The sequence below is a fragment of the Epargyreus clarus genome, unplaced genomic scaffold (assembly GCF_041222505.1).
Source record: "Epargyreus clarus isolate Ecla_fem2 unplaced genomic scaffold, WU_Ecla_fem_2.2 ptg000012l, whole genome shotgun sequence".
In the NCBI taxonomy this organism is placed as follows: domain Eukaryota; kingdom Metazoa; phylum Arthropoda; class Insecta; order Lepidoptera; family Hesperiidae; genus Epargyreus; species Epargyreus clarus.
This window is the reverse complement of record NW_027332220.1, coordinates 4,122,005-4,145,180: the sequence shown is the minus strand read 5'-3', so window position 1 is coordinate 4,145,180 and position 23,176 is coordinate 4,122,005. Positions and strand designations below refer to the sequence as shown.

The window sequence follows — 23,176 nt, the reverse complement described above, 5'->3', positions numbered from 1 at the left end:
GCTGTTATTTGTTAAAAAGATATATATTTGAATAAGCGATGTTTAAACCTGTTTAAATACTATACGGTTTTGTATGTGTACAAATATTTTTATACAACGTATTGATACGTACGTATGTACTATTAATTCTCTTATTAATACTAATTTATTCGTAGATGTATTAATTCAATTCATTCTGCAGACCTCGGCTCCGTTCAGTACCTTCAAACCAAGTCATGATTTCAAGTTATCACCCATCTTTCCACCAGTATCATTAAATTTCTAAGTCGCCTTGAAAATCCGGTCCCTTAGAGAGCACAGAACTTGTTCGAATGACTTTTCCACTAGAATTATCCAGTACTAACATTAATACTTGCAAGAATTATACGCAACTGTAATGAACGTCCGTAGTTGGTCCATAAACATGTCGAAAAACATCTACTGAGTCTTTAGTATTCATATTTTATTGATAGCATGTAAAATTATTGACTATGAAACAAGTTAGCTCATAACTATCCATATTTAATTCCATTAGAACTATTAAAAAACTTAAAGTACAAAAGTGATGTGAAGAGACTGTCTGTTTTAATTTTGAAGTTAAAATTCTTCAGGCCTATTACTCCCACGGATTATGTTCCTAGATCATGTTCGATCAATGAATTTATTCCACGTTGGAACAGCGTGGCTTAGTGCGCACAAGCAAGCAGTGGCAACGGGCATATAATAAGGATTACAGTTATGGGACACCAAATTATCAAGACTATTCAATACAAAACCATAATTCAGAGATGTAAAAAACATTTCAATCAATAATTTTATTTGGATTCTAAAAACAATCTTAAAATGCAGTTTAAAGGCACCTCGTTACAACTCAGAAGCTCACTTTTCCATTTTTATGATAAAAGTCGCGGTCAATTTAAAGAGCTACCCTTTACCGTGTCGGTGTAATGAATTTGCAAAAACTGTTAACCGAAACCCGAACCGAGTCAATAAAGTAATTAAAATAAAAAAAAGCACAAATCAAGAACAATTAAACGCGGCAATTCTCATTTTAGCATAAAATTTTATTCGTCCCCGCGTTATAAAACCCTAAAATTTATGGGTACTAATAACCCTTCGTCGGGCTTTCTGCAAAGATTTGCACCGAATTCTCCGTGTATTTTATTGCGAACCGCCCGAAAAAGGTGAACATACGCGTAAATAACAATTCACGACGAGATAAAATGTGGATATGACGGTGCTAATTAGCGTTTACAGTCAACGAAATGGAATCACGAAAACGATATGCTTACTTTCTTTTATTTTCATGTTTTATTTACCGGTTTGTGGATGGAAATTTTCAATAATAAAAACTCTGTGATTTATAAGTCATTTGGTAAAAATGTATCAAATTTAAGTTAAATATATGCCAAACAAAAACGGACAAACAGACTTAAAGTACTTACAATTACTTTCACTTCAGTCTATACTTAAATAATAAAACAATTAGTTCATAATTAGCAATAAAGAATAAAATAAATTCAATTCAAAGAAAAGCTGCATAAAATTACTCTTTAGTACTAGAGTATTCATAATTGTTCTGTTTTCACGTGATACGGTAATTACAAGATGTCTTGAGTACCTATTCAAAAGCTCACTTAGTCTCAGAACTGGGTTCATAAAGCTCTTATGGAATATATGTAATTATACTGTCAAATTAAACCATATGCTTGTGTGCGCAAAACGTCAACCGATTGTATTAAACGGCCATCAACAATCCAACGTAGTTTAACTGGAGTATCTTTTACATTACCTTTAATATCATAATTATAATTCTACTTTAGAATTATAATTGTTTTATAACAAAGTTACAGTAACAGATATTTAAGGATAGTGTATACACAATGATTACAATTAATTATTCATTCAAATCTTAATGTAGAAACTGATAAATGGCTATTATTGTACTAAGATTTTATGTTATACTATGTATAAAAATAAACACAAAATCAATATGACCCATATTAACAACAGTGTTAAGCGCTGCTGTATTATGGTTTGTGGAATGGGGTAAGGGAGTTACACTTATACGACGCGTCCTCAATTCCTCATGGGTAGAAATACATCTGAGGACAACCTCAGATCAGACTTTAATTCTATCAGGGATTTACTATAATTGTCTACGGGCGGCAGTTGGCATTTACCATCAGATTGCGTACTATCTACTCGTTTGCAATGTCTATATTATAAAAATAATAAAATTGTCAGCGTTGTAAAATTATTTTTTATGGGTCAGTCCGTCAAGAGTACATAAGGAGCACACGATATTACGTAACATAAATTATTTAAGATACTTAACCGAACGTGACCCAGTAAGAGCGTGACTCAACAGTTTTGTCGCGAAGATCGCCGAACTCCGAACTTTACACGCAACATTTCCGACCTGAAGTAGGTAAGTGACATAACGGTGTCAATGAATGGCTTCCTACTACGGGTATATTTCCTAAAGATTACTATTAATAATCATTAACTGTTAATAACGAAACAAGTTTGTTAAATAAAATCATATTATTTTTGTTTTGAATCGTTCATGAAACAATTTTCGTACTATTGTTTGCTTTTGCCCCGGGCGATAAATGCAATCTGCACACATTCCCGCTGCAACGTTTGCCCTTAAGATTGAGCGTATAGCCACAATAGAAATGTATAGGTATACCCTAGCTTTTTTTCAAAGTGTGTAGTTGCTGGTGGCCATAGCGACCTCAACTTCACCGGGTTTTGGTGGCGAGCCTAAAGCTCAGCCGGGACAAGAAGATTATGGGCTAGAAGGGTGGGATAGTTTTGGTTACCGTAACCGGCCTCCTAGACCGTCCTCCTTCGCTAGAGGGAGGGAAGGTTGCGGACCCAGCTACTGGATGACCATAAGGTTCATAGATCACAATATGTGTAGGTAACTAGGTACACGAACCCCGGAGGTGTGCGTAAGGTTCAAGACGTATTCAACACAGGCAAATGGTGTCAAGCCGCGTTCCATGACACTCGTTCGGACAAAGGCTGAGAAAGAAGGCCATCGGAGATCCGATGACGTAACTCGTTACGTACACTTGCATAATGTTTCGTCGTTTTTGACGTTTTGCGCGGGCGAGTTTATTGACTTGACTTGGATCGTCTTGGTACTTGTCGTGTAGCAGTTTTGGTTTTACGTAATAAAAATGGTGATATGGAATAAAAAGGTTTTAAAAGTAAATAATCTTAGTCATGACAAATAAAATGTTGTTTAGTTAATTAGTAATAAACTAAATGTTATTCTTTAAACATTTATTTTCATAACATACAAATTTTTAACACTTTTAAACCAGTGTTTGACATTTTGGTCCTTAAGGATCGTCTTATTATTATTTTTTTAATTATAATTATCAATGCTCTATGAATAGTAATAAATTATATTATTTATATGCCCTTAAATTTACGGAAAAGAAATAATTCAATTACTCTATTTATAGAATATCACAAATTCGATCTAAATCAATATTTGACATCACAAACCGTTAAAACTAACTTAGATCTACGTTCACACAAACGACGTCATATAACCGCATGATAACTAATAAACCAACACACTAAAACCATAAACAACTGCTAACACGTTTATAGCTCCTCATAAAAGCGCCGCACTCATTAGCAATAGAAATAATATGCAAGTATCAAGAATCGCGGTCGCGCTCCACGTAATAGATGATAACGGTTACGCAAGGCGCTTTCACCTCGCCCGCGCAGCCGCTTAGGCCCGTTTCCTATAAGTGAACTGAATTGCGTTACGTTACGTTTTTGTAGTACGGGACGCGCTTGACCGCAATATATTGCATTGACTAAATTGCGTCGCGGCTGTGACGCAATGCACGGAATAAATGTGATTTGTGACTAAATTACTTGCTGAGCTACTATGTAATGTTCGTGATTTTTGTGATTGTTGTGTTAATCTTCAAACGGTCAGGTGTTCGAAGTTTTGTACAAGAAGCATGTTGAAGGCTGTTTCTATGGCTTCTTCGTAGAACGTTTCAGGGTATGATTTTCCTATAACACTAATGCCCCGTGGCCGGACGTATCTATTACGAGTATATCGATCGTCGTCAATTCATTCCTGTTCACAAATTTTATACGTAACGAACAACGCAGGAACAATTACCGAAGCATTTAAACTTAATTCACAAGGATAGCTACTAGCATCTATCAAGTCGAGTAATTTCCTTGGGCGGTAGTCAAGTCATCGCTATTTAATTTTGTAAATATATATATATATATATATATATATATATATATATATATATATATCTTCTTATTTATATTCGAGGCTCGATCTCAACGAAATGTCAACAATATTTATGATTCCATAACACAATGGTTAATTAAAAATAATCACCACCTACATTGGCTGAAATTAGTGGAATTCAATTCATCAAGATGATTAAGTGTACAGTTTTGTGGTATGAAACAAATATGATGGACCGTGACATTTATATATGTACAAGGTGATAAATTTAAAAATATTGTGACCGTGAAATAAGTGCCTTAAGCCATCCGTGAGTCGGATCAAGTGAAAATTCCAATTTAGATGACATTGAATAAATAATATTTAATAAATATAATTAAATGATATTGAATAAGTAATATACGTAAAGTAGTAAAAACAATTTAAAAGTATATACTATCGTGGAAAATCGAGCGTTCCTGCGTAAAATATAAAAAATAAATCTTGCCACTGAGCGGACCAAGGATGAACTCATTTGAATCAAGAGATGATTCGACATACTTTTTAGACTAAAGAGATTTAATCCATAGGCCTATAGAGCAGACACTATGAAATTTGATACAAAACCTTCATACTGCTTCACGGCGACAAAATCTCGAATTAATTCAGGTTCACATAATATTTCAGAAGGACTTATGAGGAATGGGTAATAAATAGATGCCACTTTTCTCCCCATGTCTATATCTACTATTAATACATATATTAAATATCGAATATATTTGTTTTTAACTGCCTTCCTAAAGGAGAGAGGGTCTCAATTTAACAGGTATAATCAAATATCAGATCTTAATCGATCCATTACAATGATACAAAAAACATGATACACCATGATACTAATCAAACCATAGGAGCGGCCACACCCATACAAAAATACTTTTAATTACGGCCTACTAATTTCCAAAGTCCAATTAGAGAAATAAAACAAAATGGACGCTTGACAAGCATATCGGGCATATCGATACCTGTATCGATATCTATTGTTTATCGTATCTATATTCTTATTTGAGTTCGGAATTAACTTTTCAATATTAAATAATTAAAACTCTTCTGTTTGTTTTAGAATGGGTTCTAATCGAATGCGAGAAAGTAATACGAAGCCCTTTTGTTATTAGTTTCATTTTAGAACAACCTATTTTTCAAAACTTTTTCCTCATTTGATTTCTACAAATCGATAACAGAAATTTTAATTATTTATTTGTTTGGTCATTACAATTTTAATTATACACAGATGGGTAATTAATATTTTAAATTACGTATGTGTATTGTATAGTTTGTCGGCAAAGGTGTTAAGGAAAAAATACTAAAACGATTTTGATGGAAAGTTTTTTGTATTAGACTTAAAAACGGATATGTATTTTCTTCTTACGCTGTCGGAGATATGAATTAAATAAATGTATTTATTTACATATAACATATTTATTAATAATACAGAAATTTAAGAAACATTACATTCAATTTCCGTTGTAACAGATGGAGTTCAATTTTGGTGTTTTTTCTGTGTGTCTCGAGTAATTTTGGAAACTATTTAATCCAATAAAAGAAGAATGTATTGAAAGTAAAATAATAATAATATATGTTTTATAAGAAGTTATAAGTATATGAAGCGTACGAACCCCACAACAAAAAACCATAGACCTTATAAAACCATATAACAACAAAGGAGTCTTTATGCCACCATACAGAGCGTTACCAACAACGCAATCATCGTGACTCGAAAATCCAAATTGTCTTTCAGATAACAAGCATGTACTGAAAAACAACAAAAAGTGTACCACTGTTACAATCCAATTCCCCGAGAACAACAGACAATTACATTGTTGATGGGCGGTGTGGCCCGACGATAAATTGCCAACATTATGTAGTTGTGAAAGGGATCCGAAAAGATTTACTTTCATCTAATGTTTGCTTGTGTTTGTCTCACCGTTGGCTGGTAGCGATGAGCTATCGAAAGCGAGAATATAATTATGATCATAGACACATGTCTATAATATATTTTATACAAATATATGAAGGTAGAACAAAATGTATGTCTCAAATGATATTTTAGAATTACAAGTTGTAATAAATTTACTCAAGATTAATTTGCTAATACACGTTCGTAATAAAACTAATATACGAGTAAATATATGAATAATAAAATAAGCGTTAAGAAGTTTTGGGAAATCGTTTCTGATTATACAACTTTCTAAAATAAATTGACAAAGTAGCTTAAATGAATAATCATCGTAATAATTTCACATTTCTTAAATATAGGTTTATTGACATTTAATAAAACTTCCATTAAAATGTATCCAAGGGAATAATTGTTTTATCATATTGAGATAATTGAAGAAGGCGTTCTTCATTTGGATGGCCATCCTCCGAAGAATTATTGAATTATAGACAATAATTAACAATTGCACTCTGCATTTTTATTCGTTAATGTTAATCACATCATATTTCATGTCCTATACATCCTACCTTTTTATCTGCATGACTTATTTTGTTTCCATATATCTTATATATAAAATTCTCGTGTCACAATGTTACTTACCGTACTTCTCCGAAACGGCTTTATCGATTTTCACCAAATTTTATATGCATATTCAGTAGGTTTGAGAAACGGCTACTATCTATTTTTCATACCCCTAAGTGATAAGGGTTGTTCACCCTTAACATTTTTTTTATTTATATGGCAACACAACGTTTGCCGGGTCAGCTAGTAATATATAACTTAATAGGTATACCTCATTTTACATAGATAAATTGTCAATAATTTTGAAGGCCCAAAATTATTTAAAATAGTTTATCGCAAGAAGTTTCTCGCGCACGATGAGACTAGTGCATCACGCCACTGCACCATAATTTCACGCGTGTTACGTAAATGGTACGAAACGATTACTTTTGTTATATTATTATAATATTATGTTATTATTAATCTAAAATTATTATGAAACGCCTGCATTTAAGTATAGAAGTTACACTCACTTAGAAATGTTTGTGTGGTTGATGATGTATAAATAATGTATTTGTCACACTTGTATGTATTATTATTACTAGTATTATTGTATGTATGTATAGTATTATTGTAGATGGTGATAGCAAACCACGTCTAAAATAGAATAGTTATAGGATTCTATTCTATCCGTTACCAAAGACATTTTCAAATCATAAAGAAATGTATGCCTAGAATCTAAATCACAAAATGTATGAAGATTAAAAGTTACTCAATTTTAAATCAATTATGTGTTATTTATAGAAGCAGCCAGTATAATACCCCTTTTTAATACAAAAAGTAGCTAAAAGTTGGTTAACTTTTGCTACAAAAAATCTAGATATTTACATAGTCATCGCACATAAAGCTATGTACTAACCTGTGTCAGCCCGAGTCGGTAGCTGCTGACGTCGAGGTCGAGCGCGAGCAGCATGTCGTCGACGACCTGTCGGTCCGACGTCGTGGCCGGCTGCGTCGTGTCGCCGTCCTCGCTCTCCGACGTCGCTAGGAGGCGGTACCTGCAAATTTAGATTTTATTAGCAATGTCATAAATAATTGGCCAAGTGCAAGTCGCACTCTCTATGGAGAATTCCGTATCACCAAAATGGTCATACATTTTTTTAATTTTAGTAATTATTATAGTAGTGATTGAAGTAAATGCATATTGAAAATTTGAACTGTCTACCTATTACGGTTTATTTATCTGTCGATAAAGCGAAAAACGTCGAAAAATAGCAGTTTCTCATATGGCGCCCCTAATTTATTTTCACATTTTTTGTATTTGTTGTTATAACAGCCACCCATATACATTACTCTGTAAAAATTACAAGTGTTTATCTATTAAGGCTCAGGTGATAGAGCCCTGTAACAGACGGACAGACAGACAGACGGACAAAGAGCAGAGGGCTAGTAAGAGGGTTCCGTTTTACCCTTTGGCTTTCAAACCCTAAAAACTACAGAATCAATGGTGTAATATATAAAGTGTCACGTTACATTCACTGTCACCAACCCATTGTTCTATTGCTTGGTCCGCATCTCCCAGAAGGGTCCAGACCATAGTCCACTGCGCTGGCCAATTGCTAATTGTCTATCAACTCTCTCGAACGTTTCTCAGGTTCCTTCACAATGTCTTCTCGTCAATTCCTTCACTATTTTAGCATAATTAATTTCCATAGAGGCAGTTAGATGAAATAAAATGCAATAGAGGAGATAAAATTCTTCTAAATTGGATGTTATTATTATTATTGCCGTATTTTTGTTGTCTAACGTCTTATTGTCACTTTGTAAGCTGTGTTCACCTGATAAAAATAATTAATGATAGGTAGTATTCAACCACAAAGGCTATCATTGCATTTATTATTGCATTCAATTGTTTTACGTTCACGTTAATTGCGTAGTACTTGTTTTTAATTCTAAGTTTCATTACAAGACTTCTGCGAAATCTGTGTCGCTACATAATTTACACGATAATCGAGGTCGCCGACCTGTCATGTCGACAAGTGTGAGAACAAGTCTGCTGTTTTATCCTTAATTATTTATTATGTACATTGTAATCATCTCATTTTAGGTTGTTTCCCTTGTAAGTTATGATTATAACAATTGTGCTAGTGTATTTGAAAATACGTGATAGCCTAGTGGTTAAGAAACGCGGCCTCTCGATCGAGGGGTCCGAGGTTCAAATCCCAGGCACGCACCTCTGATTTTCAAATTTATGTGCGTATTAGAAATTAATTATCACTTGCTTAAACGGTGAAGGAAAACATCGTGAGGAAACCTGCATACCTGAGAGATTTATAAAAAATCTTAAAGGTATGTGAAGTCTACCAATACGCACTTGGCCAGCGCGGTGGACTATGGCCTAATCCTTCTCATTCTGAGAGGAGACCCGTGCCCAGCAGTGGGACAGTAAGGGGTTGATGATGATGATTTGAAAATACGTACCTTCTAGCGAATTCTGCGAGCGGCATGTGTTCAGGAAATCCTTGTTTGTACAGTCTCGCCGCGTCGAGCAGTTGGAAGCCTCGGAACTGAAAACAAATTGTTAATGAATATTGGGACAAAGATTGATGCTTGCTTACACTGTACCTAATAGTTATGACTTAAATTGTCCTAAGTAATCAATTTTAAGTTTTCTGAACAACAAAACACTAGGCCCAAAGCCCAAATCAACAGGAGTTTCGATCTCCAGGTCGATTTCAGCCGAGTCCTATGGATGTTTGGTCTTATTCTCGGATAAATATTTTTTTACAGATCTAACGGGTGATTAGATTAGTTTAGTACGCCTGCATTTTCCCATCTGCGACAAGAAGTGGTAATACTTGACTTTTCTTGGAGAGCCGTAACGTGTCCATGACGCCGTTCGTCCCTAACTTAGGGCGTTAATTTATTATGTAACACTGCGTGAAGCGGGTAGATTGCTTCCTATTATAATGTACCACTGCGTGAAGCGGGTAGATTGCTTCCTATTATTATGTACCACTGCGTGAAGCGGGTAGATTGCTTCCTATTATTATGTACCACTGCGTGAAGCGGGTAGATTGCTTCCTATTATTATGTACCACTGCGTGAAGCGGGTAGATTGCTTCCTATTATTATGTACCACTGCGTGAAGCGGGTAGATTGCTTCCTATTATTATGTACCACTGCGTGAAGCGGGTAGATTGCTTCCTATTATTATGTACCACTGCGTGAAGCGGGTAGATTGCTTCCTATTATTATGTACCACTGCGTGAAGCGGGTAGATTGCTTCCTATTATTATGTACCACTGCGTGAAGCGGGTAGATTGCTTCCTATTATTATGTACCACTGCGTGAAGCGGGTAGATTGCTTCCTATTATTATGTACCACTGCGTGAAGCGGGTAGATTGCTTCCTATTATTATGTACCACTGCGTGAAGCGGGTAGATTGCTTCCTATTATTATGTACCACTGCGTGAAGCGGGTAGATTGCTTCCTAGGTCGTCTGGAGTGGAAACGCCCGGCCAGCGACTAAGGAATGGACGGCGGTTTGTGTGGTCGCATACCGTCGAGCACACCAGACGGTGTGGCGAACGCCAAGCTCACCTGGGCGAAGCCCGACGGGGCAACGCGCTAAGAGGGCTCCGGTTGTGTTCCTTTGGAGATCCCGGAGTAATCTACACAGCGCCGAGGACGGACACCGAGGGGGTTTAAGTGCGATAAGAGTCCCACATAACCCTGTATCGCCCCCACGGCTCCGCGTACTTTTTGAACGTCTTCCCGGTTCCGAGGCGTTCCAGCTTAGTCCTCAGAGGTAGCGGCGGAGGTAGAGGTAGCGACTTCAGATAGGAATATCTAATCCTATCTGGGTTTGATTAAAGATGTCCATGGGCGGCAGTACCCACGTACCATCAGGTGGACTGCATGCTCGTCTGCTACTCCTATATTATAAAACCCGGCGCGATGGGAGTGACGGGTTATGTGGGACTTTTACCGCACTAAAACCTTCCCGGTGGCCGTCCTCGGTGTTTGGTGGAGAACAACGGAACACGATGCCCTTCTATCGGGCTCTACCCTGGGGGGAGCAATTTACGCTCTTACACACCTGCGAGCGGAGCAGCGGCACGTTGACGTCGTCGGCGGGGTCCGCGGGGTGCGCGGCGAGCAGGCAGCACGCGAACTGCACTCCGCCGGCGCCGCAACGACGCAACGTGTCCACTACACCGTCCGCCACGAACTTCGCTTGCAACGCTGTTGAGCGCCGCTTCATACCCGCTGTACCTGTGGGAAGAAACGATGACAATTTGTACGATATACAGGGTAAATTTTTCAAACGGGCCTTCAGGGCCAAATCCGAAACTATAAGGATTAGCGAAAAATGCTGAAAGGAGTTAAGAGGCCAATTTTCATAAAAATTAAAACTGCATTATTTAACTTCCCTGCCAACTTAATATATAAAAATATGTATTTTCTCCTAAATTTTCCCTTTCCTTTAATTTGTTACATAACATTGCTTTCCAGAATTTGATCCTTATAAGCGACACTATCAGACAGTGAAATAATATACAGGGTGTACTTTTTTTCAAAATGAACTAGTTCGATTTCCGGCTAAGTAAAAATATATTTAAAAAATTAATGATACAGTTTTAGTTTCTATCAAAATCGGCCTCGTATGTCCTTTCAGAATTTTTCGATTATCCCTATAGTTTCAAGAGGTAAAATACACAAAAGCTACTACAAACATTCTTAATCAATAATAAAATTTACGGACACATGGTCCTTCGAGCCGGACATAGCACTTACCGGAGGTGAGCGTGCGTCGTATGGAGGAGGCGCGACGGAGCGTGGAGGCGTCGCCCACGGCCGCCGACCACGCGCCCACGCCGCACGCGCCGCGCGACCACGACGACAGGCGCCCGATGTCCTCGCTGGCAAGTTTGAAACATTTTCACATGATACACTGTGATATAGACCTATTCAAACGCTTAATAATTGTTAGTTACACTGCTAGATTTAGAACAATATTTGCAATTACGTGGAGGTCATAAAACATGACTACTATCCTCCTCACGACGTACCAAATTTCATGAACTCCTTTTTCTAATTTTTCCTTTTAAAGTTATTAAAATTGTAAAATATGTACTATCCTAAGGCGGAATTTTTAAAATCTCGATTTGTAAAATACAAAAAAAAACTATGATCAAATCTTATTCATTTGATAGTTGAAATAATTTTGACAGCAAACATTTACAAGTATATATTGACTTATTTTGTGCACATATAATTACATACACTATATGAACAAAGTAAAGAATGATGTTACATTTACTCACTTTTGGCTCTCCTGTAGCAACGTGTGCGCCTTCTTAGTGATAGGATTCTCTCGGCTGGCCTTCACCCAGCCTGTGACATCGTAGAGTACGGGATTCGTGCCCTGTGAAAAATGATATAACCATTTACAACACATACATATATTACCGTAACCCTTTTAATCTAAACCCACAGCGGGACGCGGGTACTCCCCATAAAATCTGAAAGTCTTGAGTGTATATTACCAACAAAGTGTATTGGGGGTACAACTACGAGTCAGTCAACGGAACAGTCAGTATTGTTACGGTCAACCTGTACCAATACATACATCACATGGTAATTGACTTCAAGAAGAATTTCAATTCTATATGAGGATAAATACAAATAAGTGTTGTCTTAGCACCAGCGAACTTTAATCTCGTCAAGTACATTACAATACATTTTTTTAGAAAACTTCCATACCGAGATTCAGGGCACATCAAGCGCCATCTATTATCAAGTAGCTGCACACTGCCACGAGTCTTACCTGCAAGTGTTGCAATATGAACTGCCTGGCGTGCGGTGCCTTCTTAAGCAGGTACTGTGTGTGGTGTGGAGCGCCGTAGTGAGTCATTACACGCTCTAGAAACGTATCGTCTGACGAGCCGGGATACATCGATTCTTCGTCTAGAAGCCTGAAAGATAATTTTCATATTAGTACAAATCTTTAAGATTTAAATTCAAATTTCGTTAATTCAAAACTGATGATATAGAACTCTTTTTGAACGTCAACAATCTACCAACGCTTCAGAAGATCTTTCGCTATGGAGGAGAAGCAGCTTAAGAACTTAAAAAAATATTTTAAACAGTAAAATGTAATCCTAATTATTATTAACTCATTTTCAGAAATGGGTTAAGAAAAACTTATACACCATATCTTTAATTGCATAATTCAAAAATACGAACCTGCATTAATATTTGCAGTGTTGTGTAAATGAGAATTATTATTATTCCGAAGTTTATTATCCGAATTAGATCTTACCATAGGAGTCCACGCCGATCACAGTCGCGCAGATCAGCCTGCGAGCTTCGAACAATAGTGTTTTGTGGCGACTTGTCCAAAAGGTCCACCATCGGACCAGGGTTCACGGTCTCTGATAACCAATCTGTAGTGAAAGAATATTTGATTTTAATAAAAGTATACAAAGTTAAAACAAAATTAAAATTTTCGAAGCCACTCTAGGTAGGTCAGGTGACCGTCATCATTAATTTATTAATGAGAACAGTAACAGTAAAGGGATATTTTCTACTATTAGTACTATCCGCCATGGTCATCCCTGTGACCACCTTTTGCACAACGCCGGGCATAAACATTTTGGAATACTTCATTATTATTTTGAACTCAGAAAAATAGTCCTCGCCTGCGGCGGAACCCACGCACCCTCTGTGCGTGGGTGCGGGGGGTAGGGTTTGAGTAGTTAGCAAAATGAGCCACTATTTAAATTTTGCCTGCCGCCCGCTCCCCGCACAGTTCCCTCTGTCGTCATCCTCTTACCCCTAGATCGTCCAAAAGCGAGGAATAAGTTAACCAGTCGCATTATAAGAGAGCATTTAGAAAGAATCAGTCATAATTTCTGTTATACTACCACCAAGTACACGATATATTATGTCATACCTTCTTCAGTGCCGTCGTCGAGAGCGATGCCCTCCTGTGCGTACCGCTCCCGCGGCGCCACCAGCATCGCATCATGGAACACCGCTTGGAGACGCTCCTGATCACAAAATATATCTTATTTTATTAAGAGCACATAATGACAAGTAATTCACTCATTCAATATAGTGCATGAGTAGATCACATATCATGGTATACATATTGACATGTCAGATTTCAGTAATTTTACGAACTCCCATTGAACCAAAAAATAATAAGAAATAAATATAGTTTAAAAACTAAAAACCACGCTTAAATCACACAATTGAAATCATTTGTCCTTACGATCCTGATGAGGAGAATAGGACACAATTATTAAAATCGTGTATTGTCATCGGTTCTTGATAAGTGTTAAAAATTTTAAAATAATCAGACCGTTCAAAGTGGGTAAAAATTGAGTTCAAAGATTCCGTTGCATACATACATGCAGGTCAAGCTAATAAAAGCGTGGTAAAAATTAATAAAGATAATTAGTTTAAGTGCTTCTACGATAGTGCAAATATCTTAATTCTAGGGAATTGTGTATTTTTTAAGTCTGTTAATAGATTTCGGTTTCAACTAAACTATAGGGAAAAACTGAAGGTTCGTTTTTGATTGAAAAATCAGTTTCGGTCACTAATCTTTAAGGATACAATGCGTTGGAGGCAGTTGAAAAACGCTCCATGAGTTCTCATTTTAATCTAATATTACCTGTAGATAATTAGACAGCAGTTTGGATAAAGAAGCACCGCTCTGCTGGCCGGCGCACATCGGGTTGTCTGCTCCCGGCGTGTCCAAGAGCAATATGGATGCTGAGGTTCTCGCTGAAGTTGACAAACTCCTGTCATCATAAAAAAAATAACATTTTACTCAGTTTTTATACTGTATTTCCCGATAAGTATAATCTAGGAGATTTCAAACGAAGAGTGAATAGGCTACTTCGTTCATCGTCACTTACCATCGGGCGAGATCGAGGATATACGAGCGCCTATTTACTAATAAATAAAAAAACTTTTCAATCTTAATAATCCCAGATGCTAAAAGGTAGAAACCAAATTCAGCCTCTGAGTAAGGTATTTTTTCCTATATTCTTACATGAATTTAATAAAATATAATACCTTTCTAAAGTTTCTCGAGGTGCATCAATACAAAATAACAAATATATTATACATGTTAATTTTCATAACATATCCACTTTAAAGTTTTACTATCCAAGCTATACTAGATACTAGAAAACAATCTCAAACTTTTTTGAGATAAATAATTTCGTTCTTGTAACACAATATTATATTCTCGCTGTACAACAGAGGGCGCTGTCAGCATGGTGTAATTACCTGTTCACTAACGCAGCCACGATGTTGAACGTTTCATTGTAAAGTCCGGTGACAAACGCATCGAGTGCGTCAGCGCCCGGCGCTTCTCTCTCGTTCGACGGTGATGGTGTCCTGAAATGATATTAAATGGTTCTATTATGTACTTTTAGATATTTGAGAGGCTTAAAAAAACAGTTATAATTATATTTTAATTTAGTATAGGAGAAATGCAAAATTAAGAGGAATAATATATGTCTCATTCACGTTCACAGCTCTAGTAGTAGTAGTAGTAGTTTTAATTGTAATTCATACATTCCTGCATACACATACGCACACACGGACACAAGGACAGACGAGTGCGCATTGATGCACACAAATGTAAGCATTTTTAATTGCACGGACGCACTTACTGCCATACAAACAAGCAGACATTACATAAGACTATACATAAGACCAAGGTTAAATTAACTGTTGGGTGCAGATACGCCCTTACCTAAGGGTAGCGGTGGGTTGCGGCGAGGAGGGCGCGGGCGGGGCGAACACCGCTCGCGCGAGCTCGTCCGGCCCCACCCCTAGTAAGCGGCTAGCACGAGCGGCACACCCTGTACTCGCGAACTGGTATTTCAAGGCTGAGCCTGCGTTTGCTGTGGGGACAAACGAAAAAATATTACTCAGGTTGTACGGGATATATCTATATTTCGAATAATGTCAAATGCAATTAAAACGCGTGGTATCCGCGGGAGGCCTTTATTCGAACTGTCTTTGTAACATGTCATACACATAAAGATTTCACGGAATATGTAAAATGCAGTGCAATGCAAAAATGTGCGAGGTGGCTCGTAGGTAAGATCGTAATTGTAGTAGATTTATTTGAGAGAGGTCAATTTAAGTTAAATGATAGCTGTAGCAGATTCTTTGGCATAGGTCACACAATAAGAATGACAAAAATAACTTTTATACACTCATGGTCTAATAGGTATTTCTAACTTTGTTTTAGATAATTCCCTGCTATTTTACCTAAGTTCTAGCAGTTCTTCCAAAAATGTTGTGAGTAACCCATACCTCGAGCCACACCAGACCATCCCAGATGACAGATAGCGGCTAGTATCTTCCACGTAGCCATCTGCTCCTGTTCAGAAACGCCCAGCAGTTGCATCCCTTCATGACAACGTATGTATTCAGGAAAAAATATCATTAATGCATTAGGAGTAAATTACCTCGAGCCACTCCAGCCCACCCGAGATGACAGATAGCGGCTAGTATCTTCCACGTGGCCATCTGCTCCTGTTCAAACTGCCCAGCAGTTGCATCCCATCCTTCAGCGCGGAGAACTCACTGGGTACGCCCGCCTTCTCGCTGACAACGTACTTACTCGGGGAAAAGTAATTTATGTATTATGAGAATGAGTGAACTATACCTCGAGCGACGCCAGCCCATCCCAGATGACAGATAGCGGCTAGTATCTTCCAAGTAGCCATCTGCTCCTGTTCAGACACGCCCAGCAGTTGCATCCCTTCCTTCAGCGCGGAGAACTCAGCGGGTGCATCCGCCTTTTCACTGGCGGCAACGTACGGGTTCGGGGCGTTCACGGGCGCTTGGTCGAGTTGTAACTCGCGACGGAGACGACCATCGCAGCCGTGGAATAGGCTGAAATCATGAGTATTTTTTAATAATTTGGTGCAATTTAATGTCTTATTGTTGGGTACAGATGGGTAATGGGTGATGACTCATTTTACGAAGCCCCACCGCACCCGACATTATTTATCTTTGTAGATCGATTGTATATCAGACTTTACGATTGATATCAAGACTGGGGATGTTATATTATTATTTATACTCGTATGAGACCTTACAACTTATTCTTCACGCAGCTGTAATCAACTTCAGATAGACATTGAAATGTATGTATTTTTATTCTTTGACATAACCTATAACGGCTTGATAGATTTTATAATATAAGGTGTCGTTGGTTGTGTAGGAGTAATCATCTTATATATAAAATTCTCGTGTCACAATGTTACCGTACTCCTGTAAAACGGCTTTACAGATTTTCACCAAATTTTGTTTGCATATTCAGTAGGTCTGAGAATCGGTTACTATATATTTTTCATACCCCTAAGTGATAAGGGTTGTTCACCCTTAACATTTTTTTATTTATATGGCAACACAACGTTTGACGGGTCAGCTAGTAGGCTATTTTCTTTTAAAATTGAATTATTGTTTTATTTTATTACCCCTTCATTTGCAAATCTTCCTCACAGTTGTAAAATTAGTGATTAAAATGTATAAAATCAGTAGAAACTTACGTATGCAAGGCCCTTATGGGCGTTTGATCCGGTCTCAAATCTGGCAGCAGGGTCTGTACCGACGCCGAGACCAGGGCGCCGCCGCCGTCGAAGTCCAGCGAAGTGAGCGATACGAAACGCGACGCGTGCGGGTTCGAACCCGTGCTGTAATGTGAAAATGTCAATAAGTTGAAGAGTTCATACCTTTATCATTTTTTATGGCGGTAGATATATTTGATGCTCAACGAGGACCTACCATAATAATATTGTTTTTTTTATTAAAGCGAAATATGAAACGAAAATGCAGTCCAACTGATAGTAAGTGGGCATGGCTTTAAAAGACTCCATATAGATCCAATATTTTTGACGTTTTCTAGGCTGGAATGCGTTTGTCTTTATAAGCAACGCAATTGTATCTGTTTTAGGTAAAGTTTTTATTCTTATGATAAACTTTGCCAGCCTTGTTGTTAGTCGGCTATTTTTATACGTCTCGGCAAAAGGAGTACAGGACGCCCCCGATCAGGTGGAGAGATGATCTGAAGTGGACGGCGGGTAACCGCTGGATTCGACGACTAAAGACCGATCGAAGTGGCGTAAATTAGGGGAAGCCTATATCCAGCAGTGCACTCTAAAAGGCGGATGGATGGTTATTTCTTTGCAATAATTTATTTACTAGGCGGCATAATCAATCTGATCAAAACTTACATTGGATTCTTGGGTATTCTTTTCACATAGATCTCAAGTAAAATATTCCAATATACTCACCGACTGGAGCCAAAAGCGTGCAACACGTCAAGGGCCGCGTCGAGGCGCTCCGGCGTCAGCTTGGAGCCCTGCGCTGGATACGCGTTCGCCAGGTACCACACGCAGTGGCGCATCGCTGTCGTTTTACCTGAACCGGACCTGGTGATGACAATATTTAAATATTAATCAGGTAATCATTTTGTCCTTCGAAGTCCGTAGGTAAGCCATACAAAGTGGACGTTGCCGTAGATATTGCATTTATTTGTTTAAACAGTGTGTCCCACACAATAATTCCCTGTATTATAAGATCACATGGTAAAATATACAAAAATACAGTTCTAAAACAAAACATTTTAGGTCTATATTGTTGTATTTTTTGTCTATCTGTCTATGTGACCCACGTAAATTCTGTGTTAGGTTATTTATATGTTTAACTGGCTAGGGCTTAAACTCGGTACATTCAACGTAGCAGACCAGTGTGGTGATAGCTGATCTATTCCTCAAAAAATGTCCGGGTGTGAAGAGATAAAATTGTAAGGTAGGTAATTGTTACGTTTCTCTTAATAACTTAAAGCAGCACTTTTTTTTTCAAATCATACCGTACAAAATAGTAATAATAGCACTAAATAGTAAAGTAAGTGCCAAATAACCAATAGAGCTATAATACCAGTCAAAGGCACCAAATATCACTTTGACATTCAAGTGTAAAGTTCATTTTTTTTACTCTAATGACGAAAATATTTAAAATGTAAATTAGCAAAGTCCTCAATAATCTAAGTTGTTTATTGAAAAGATCAAACGGCCTTGCTCTTAGATTTTACGACATCATTAGCAAATATTAATATTTATCGAACGAAATGTGGTTTACTATGTACACACTACACATACGAATCGTACGTATGTCCAATGTTGATATTGAGCATAGTTTCAGAGATCACTACCCTTAGTATGAGTTTTTACGTTTTGACAAAAATGACTGTTTTTGGTTTTGTTTGCGTATTTGTCCATATATTTCCAATCAGTTCTGTTACAATCCGCTAGCGGCGCTTACGCGCGCGGGATATTACGTAAACAAAATCAAAAACATTTTTGTCAAAACGTAAAAACTCATACTAAGGGTACTGTTCGAAAATATTTTAACATAAATAAATCAAGTTTTTAAGTGGGTTTGAAGTTGTACAGAGAAGGGTTTTGTTATTTACCGGTTCTTCTCTGTATACGCCATGAAACTCATCAATCTTCCTCTGTAGTTTCGGGCATTTTAATCACGTACTTTTTATAATTTTCCGAGTTTCACAAATTATGCATAATATTAGTCACCTCGCCTGTTAATTGCCAAATGACTAATATTGCGCTTTTTAAAATAGTTTTAAACGCCTCCGCTTTATGCGCTAAACTGAAATACAAATTAAAATATCATTGACGAACGTTCGGAATAGACCTCCAGAATCAAAACAAGGAGCGCCAACGCGACGAATCGCTTAAAACCGGCACGCTCGAATACCTGTCGCGCGTTCCATAATTACCTTGGCATCGACGTTTACGAATCGTTCCGGTTATTAGGTAAATTATCGCGAGCGTAACTAGGGTTGAACTTTTTGCATTTTAAGAATTTAGAAGGCTTTTTAAAGAAGAAATATTAAGGAGACTTAACTTTAGAAGTAAAAAAAAGGCTTTTAGGTTTTTAACACAAGGAATACGGACACTTAACTTTAGACTTTTGCGTCACGTAAGAAAACGTAACGTTAGAAAAAACATAGCTACTTCTTCTATTCAATAGGCAATAATATAAATAAATATGCAAAATTGCATTTATGAATAAGGATTATTTTTTTTATTAAGTAAAGCGCATATGACATGAAAATATTGGATCCTCTCTGTCGAATTTTTCGTTGTCATAAGATGAATTAAAAAATATCTTGCCTTCATTTTTTATCAAAAGTTTTAAGTACTTCTAACCAATCACATGCTGAAGAATTTACTGAAGATTTTATTCAGAAATGAAAAAATAAAGTGATATATACGAACCGACATATCATTAGGTACACTGGATATTATTAATTTATTAAATAAGAATTAACAATGTAGCAAGTACATTATCTTCCTTTGAACAACGCCAGCCCTGACTGAATTCCCCAACTTAGACCAGTCGAAGCGATACAGATCCTATTTCCGATAAGCTAAGAGAACGCAATAGCTCGAAGTGGTCACCGGAATTGTCTAGAAAGCCGTGATATGATCTCCGCAATTTACGCCAACCGCAGATCGCCTAACACAATGTTATCGACGGAATCCTGCTACAGATGATAAAATCTGGGCGCTGGTGGATACCTATCTAAGTTATCCGGTTTATCCTACTTACGTTCCGATTCCTATAGTCTGTGTGGATTCATAAAACATATTTAAAATAAAATAATAAATCTTACACAAATGCTAGCAAAACCGAAAAGTATTCAAAATTTTGTTTGCAAGCGAAAACAGTTATTTATTTAAAAAAAAAAAAAACATGCTAATGAACTAAATAATTTCCGACATTTTCTAAATGACAAAAAAGGTAAATTCACATACATTTCGGTAACACAAATTGTTGTCTATTTCTTTATTTCGTCTATGTCCCTCCCTCGTCATACATACAACCAACAGAGAAGAGTTGCGTTTACTCTTCTCTCCCCGTAGCCCCACAAGTCAAGACGAGTTTTCAGCTTCTTCCAAATCATAAAAAAATATCTATCAGATATATATCAAATGCCTACACCACAGACCTTTAAGATACAGGTCTGTGTTCACCGATGCTCTTAATAGCGTACCTCCCAAGAAACACGATGGCGCGGTCCCGCCGCGACGCCAACATGCAGCGATGAGCAGATTGCGCAGCAGCGAAGATGTGCGGTGGCATGTCATCCGCGCGGCAGCCGCGGAACATTGCTGCCACCTGGTAACATAGGCAAATAAACATTTTATTTCCCGTTAATGGACGTGGTTCTATCCCCACAACGGCGAAGGAAAAATACATTGACCTGTTATCGAAAAGCTTTCATGACGTGGAAGTGATTAAGGTACGAGTATATGTCCTAAATCGTTGTTCTTCTAAGACACCTCTGACCCAGTAGCTATTAATGTTATAATATTCTACGTCTCAAAGTTGAGTAAGGTTTATACCACAACCACGCTTCAATGCAGTTTTGTTGAGGAAGGTATGGGTAACTACCAAGTTCGTCTTTTCAAACAAATCATAAGACCTCCGAGGAACGAAAGTCCTTGTGAAGCATTGGTCAATTCTTAACTATTATACTCAAGGATCTCATTGCAACCCTTATGTTTCAGCGACACAACGAGAAGATGTTTTCACAATGTTCCTACAAAGGCCAGTCGACCTGGAGTTTATGATACCGGCGTATTATCTCATTGTAAACGGGTGCACTATGTCTCGGAGAGCCTATCACGGACAGTACGTATGTGCGAGAACGCAGCACATTCGGAGCAATGCATTCATCACAACGGCGCAACGATGCGACCTGAGATATCTATAAATTTACCTTCTCAGTGTATACGGGTGCAGTGCGTCTCGGGGGCCCCATCACGAGCAGTGCGTGACCGGCGCGGGCGTGCGGCAGGCCGGCGGCGTACCGCGAGCGCAGCACGTGCAGAGCGCCGCACTCGTTCAAGCAACGCAACGAGGCTATGTCTTCACAACGTTCCAGTTGAGGTGGATTCGCCTGGAAATTAAGAATGGTTGTAATGCTAAATCGAAGACCCATTTCCGCAATTATGTTTATCTATCTATATATTTGATTACGGTAAAGCAAATTTATAATTTTTTTTTTTTCAAGAAGTTGAAGAAGTGATCTCTGTGTCCTCAAATGGGATTGAAGTCCTACCGGAGATCAACCATATCGGCTTATTATATTAGCACCAAGTATATGTACCACACTCTTCTTTTCGATTCTGTAGTTGCTATTAGCCCTTGTAGCGATTATAGTTTCACCGGATTTTTGTGTCGGGCTTAGAGTCAGCACTACATATTTCAAAAAAACATCTTAATGCAGTCTCCATCCACCTACCTTCTCCAAATCATCCTCATCAACGGTAAGCACCTCCCCAGTGAGGAGTACCCGGACCCTTGCGCGGCCGGCGTCCGCGTCGCCCTCCCGCACCACCGCGGTGAAGCCGCCGCGGTGCGCCAGCCACATGTGGCCAGCCTGGAGCCATTCCTTCTCGCAGGCTAGCTGCTCCTCGGATTTCGCCTGAAACAACGGGAATATTTTTGGTCATTTATGGATACGCAATAATTTTCAGGTAAAATATGAAATGCATGATAATTATTTTAGAAGATATCTAAAACTAAGCCCTTATTATGTCCTACCGCTGGGCCCTCCGTACAAGTAAGTAGGAGTACGTTTGTGGCATATTCTACCATAAAGCTCTACCATAAAACTGTGAAGTTCTATAAAAATATAGAAATAAAAATATTATCTTTTTTTGCCTTAATTTTCACTTTTTAAATGAGTTTATCCCTTATCTGTTTCTCTGGCTGCCTATGCGAATCTTTCTTTGAAATTGTAGGCCTCAGTTTTTGTACAGGTAATAAAAAATAGATTTTCTAAGCAAGCAATAAAGAAACGAGAGCGATTAAGTATATTGTCGTTCAATTTCAAATTCAAATCGTTTGTTCAAATTCAAATTCAGATCGTTTAAATCGATATAAAAAATAATAGATACGATGTCACCGTAAGAAACATAATTTAACTCACTTAACGTCTCCAAAACGAAACCGATTTCGCAATAGGAGCGAAGACCATAAAATAGATTTTATTATCGTCGAGATATTTACTCATTGTCTTATTTTATTCATCGAATAAGACAGGACAGTCGAGTTGGTATAACGTGGTATAACCTTGAGTTGTAAGCTAATATTATGTAGGTATGTGTCGATTATTCAAAGAAAACCAAAATATCTTACTGCGTTCGGAGCCAATAGTTGTAAATCTCTTGACTGTTTGTGTCGAATTGAAAAAGGATAATCGTAACTTTTCAATTTAATGGTTCTTAGGATTACAAATAAATAGAATATCATTAAGGAATATTAAACATCTAAACCAGCGATCGCTAAACTTTTTGTCTGATAGACTATTTGTTATTTTTTCGATTTTGGGCAC

General features: G+C 37.6%; 1 protein-coding gene across 1 annotated transcript in view; it reads right to left on the bottom strand.

The window, feature by feature from the left end:
• Mhcl (Myosin heavy chain-like) overlaps positions 1 to 23,176 on the bottom strand; it is a 346,996-nt gene that overhangs the window by 164,400 nt on the left and 159,420 nt on the right. The window contains exons 5-21 of the mRNA XM_073078174.1: positions 22,082 to 22,264; positions 21,557 to 21,736; positions 20,828 to 20,952; positions 18,042 to 18,179; positions 17,298 to 17,441; positions 16,409 to 16,638; positions 15,485 to 15,635; positions 15,013 to 15,123; positions 14,390 to 14,519; positions 13,664 to 13,760; positions 13,031 to 13,154; positions 12,536 to 12,683; positions 12,033 to 12,133; positions 11,503 to 11,627; positions 10,805 to 10,980; positions 9,183 to 9,268; positions 7,621 to 7,759 (exon numbers count right to left, since the gene is read on the bottom strand). Of these exons, the coding sequence (XP_072934275.1) occupies positions 7,621 to 7,759; positions 9,183 to 9,268; positions 10,805 to 10,980; positions 11,503 to 11,627; positions 12,033 to 12,133; positions 12,536 to 12,683; positions 13,031 to 13,154; positions 13,664 to 13,760; positions 14,390 to 14,519; positions 15,013 to 15,123; positions 15,485 to 15,635; positions 16,409 to 16,638; positions 17,298 to 17,441; positions 18,042 to 18,179; positions 20,828 to 20,952; positions 21,557 to 21,736; positions 22,082 to 22,264 (2,388 nt within the window). The remainder of the gene's footprint in view (positions 1 to 7,620; positions 7,760 to 9,182; positions 9,269 to 10,804; positions 10,981 to 11,502; positions 11,628 to 12,032; positions 12,134 to 12,535; positions 12,684 to 13,030; positions 13,155 to 13,663; positions 13,761 to 14,389; positions 14,520 to 15,012; positions 15,124 to 15,484; positions 15,636 to 16,408; positions 16,639 to 17,297; positions 17,442 to 18,041; positions 18,180 to 20,827; positions 20,953 to 21,556; positions 21,737 to 22,081; positions 22,265 to 23,176) is intronic.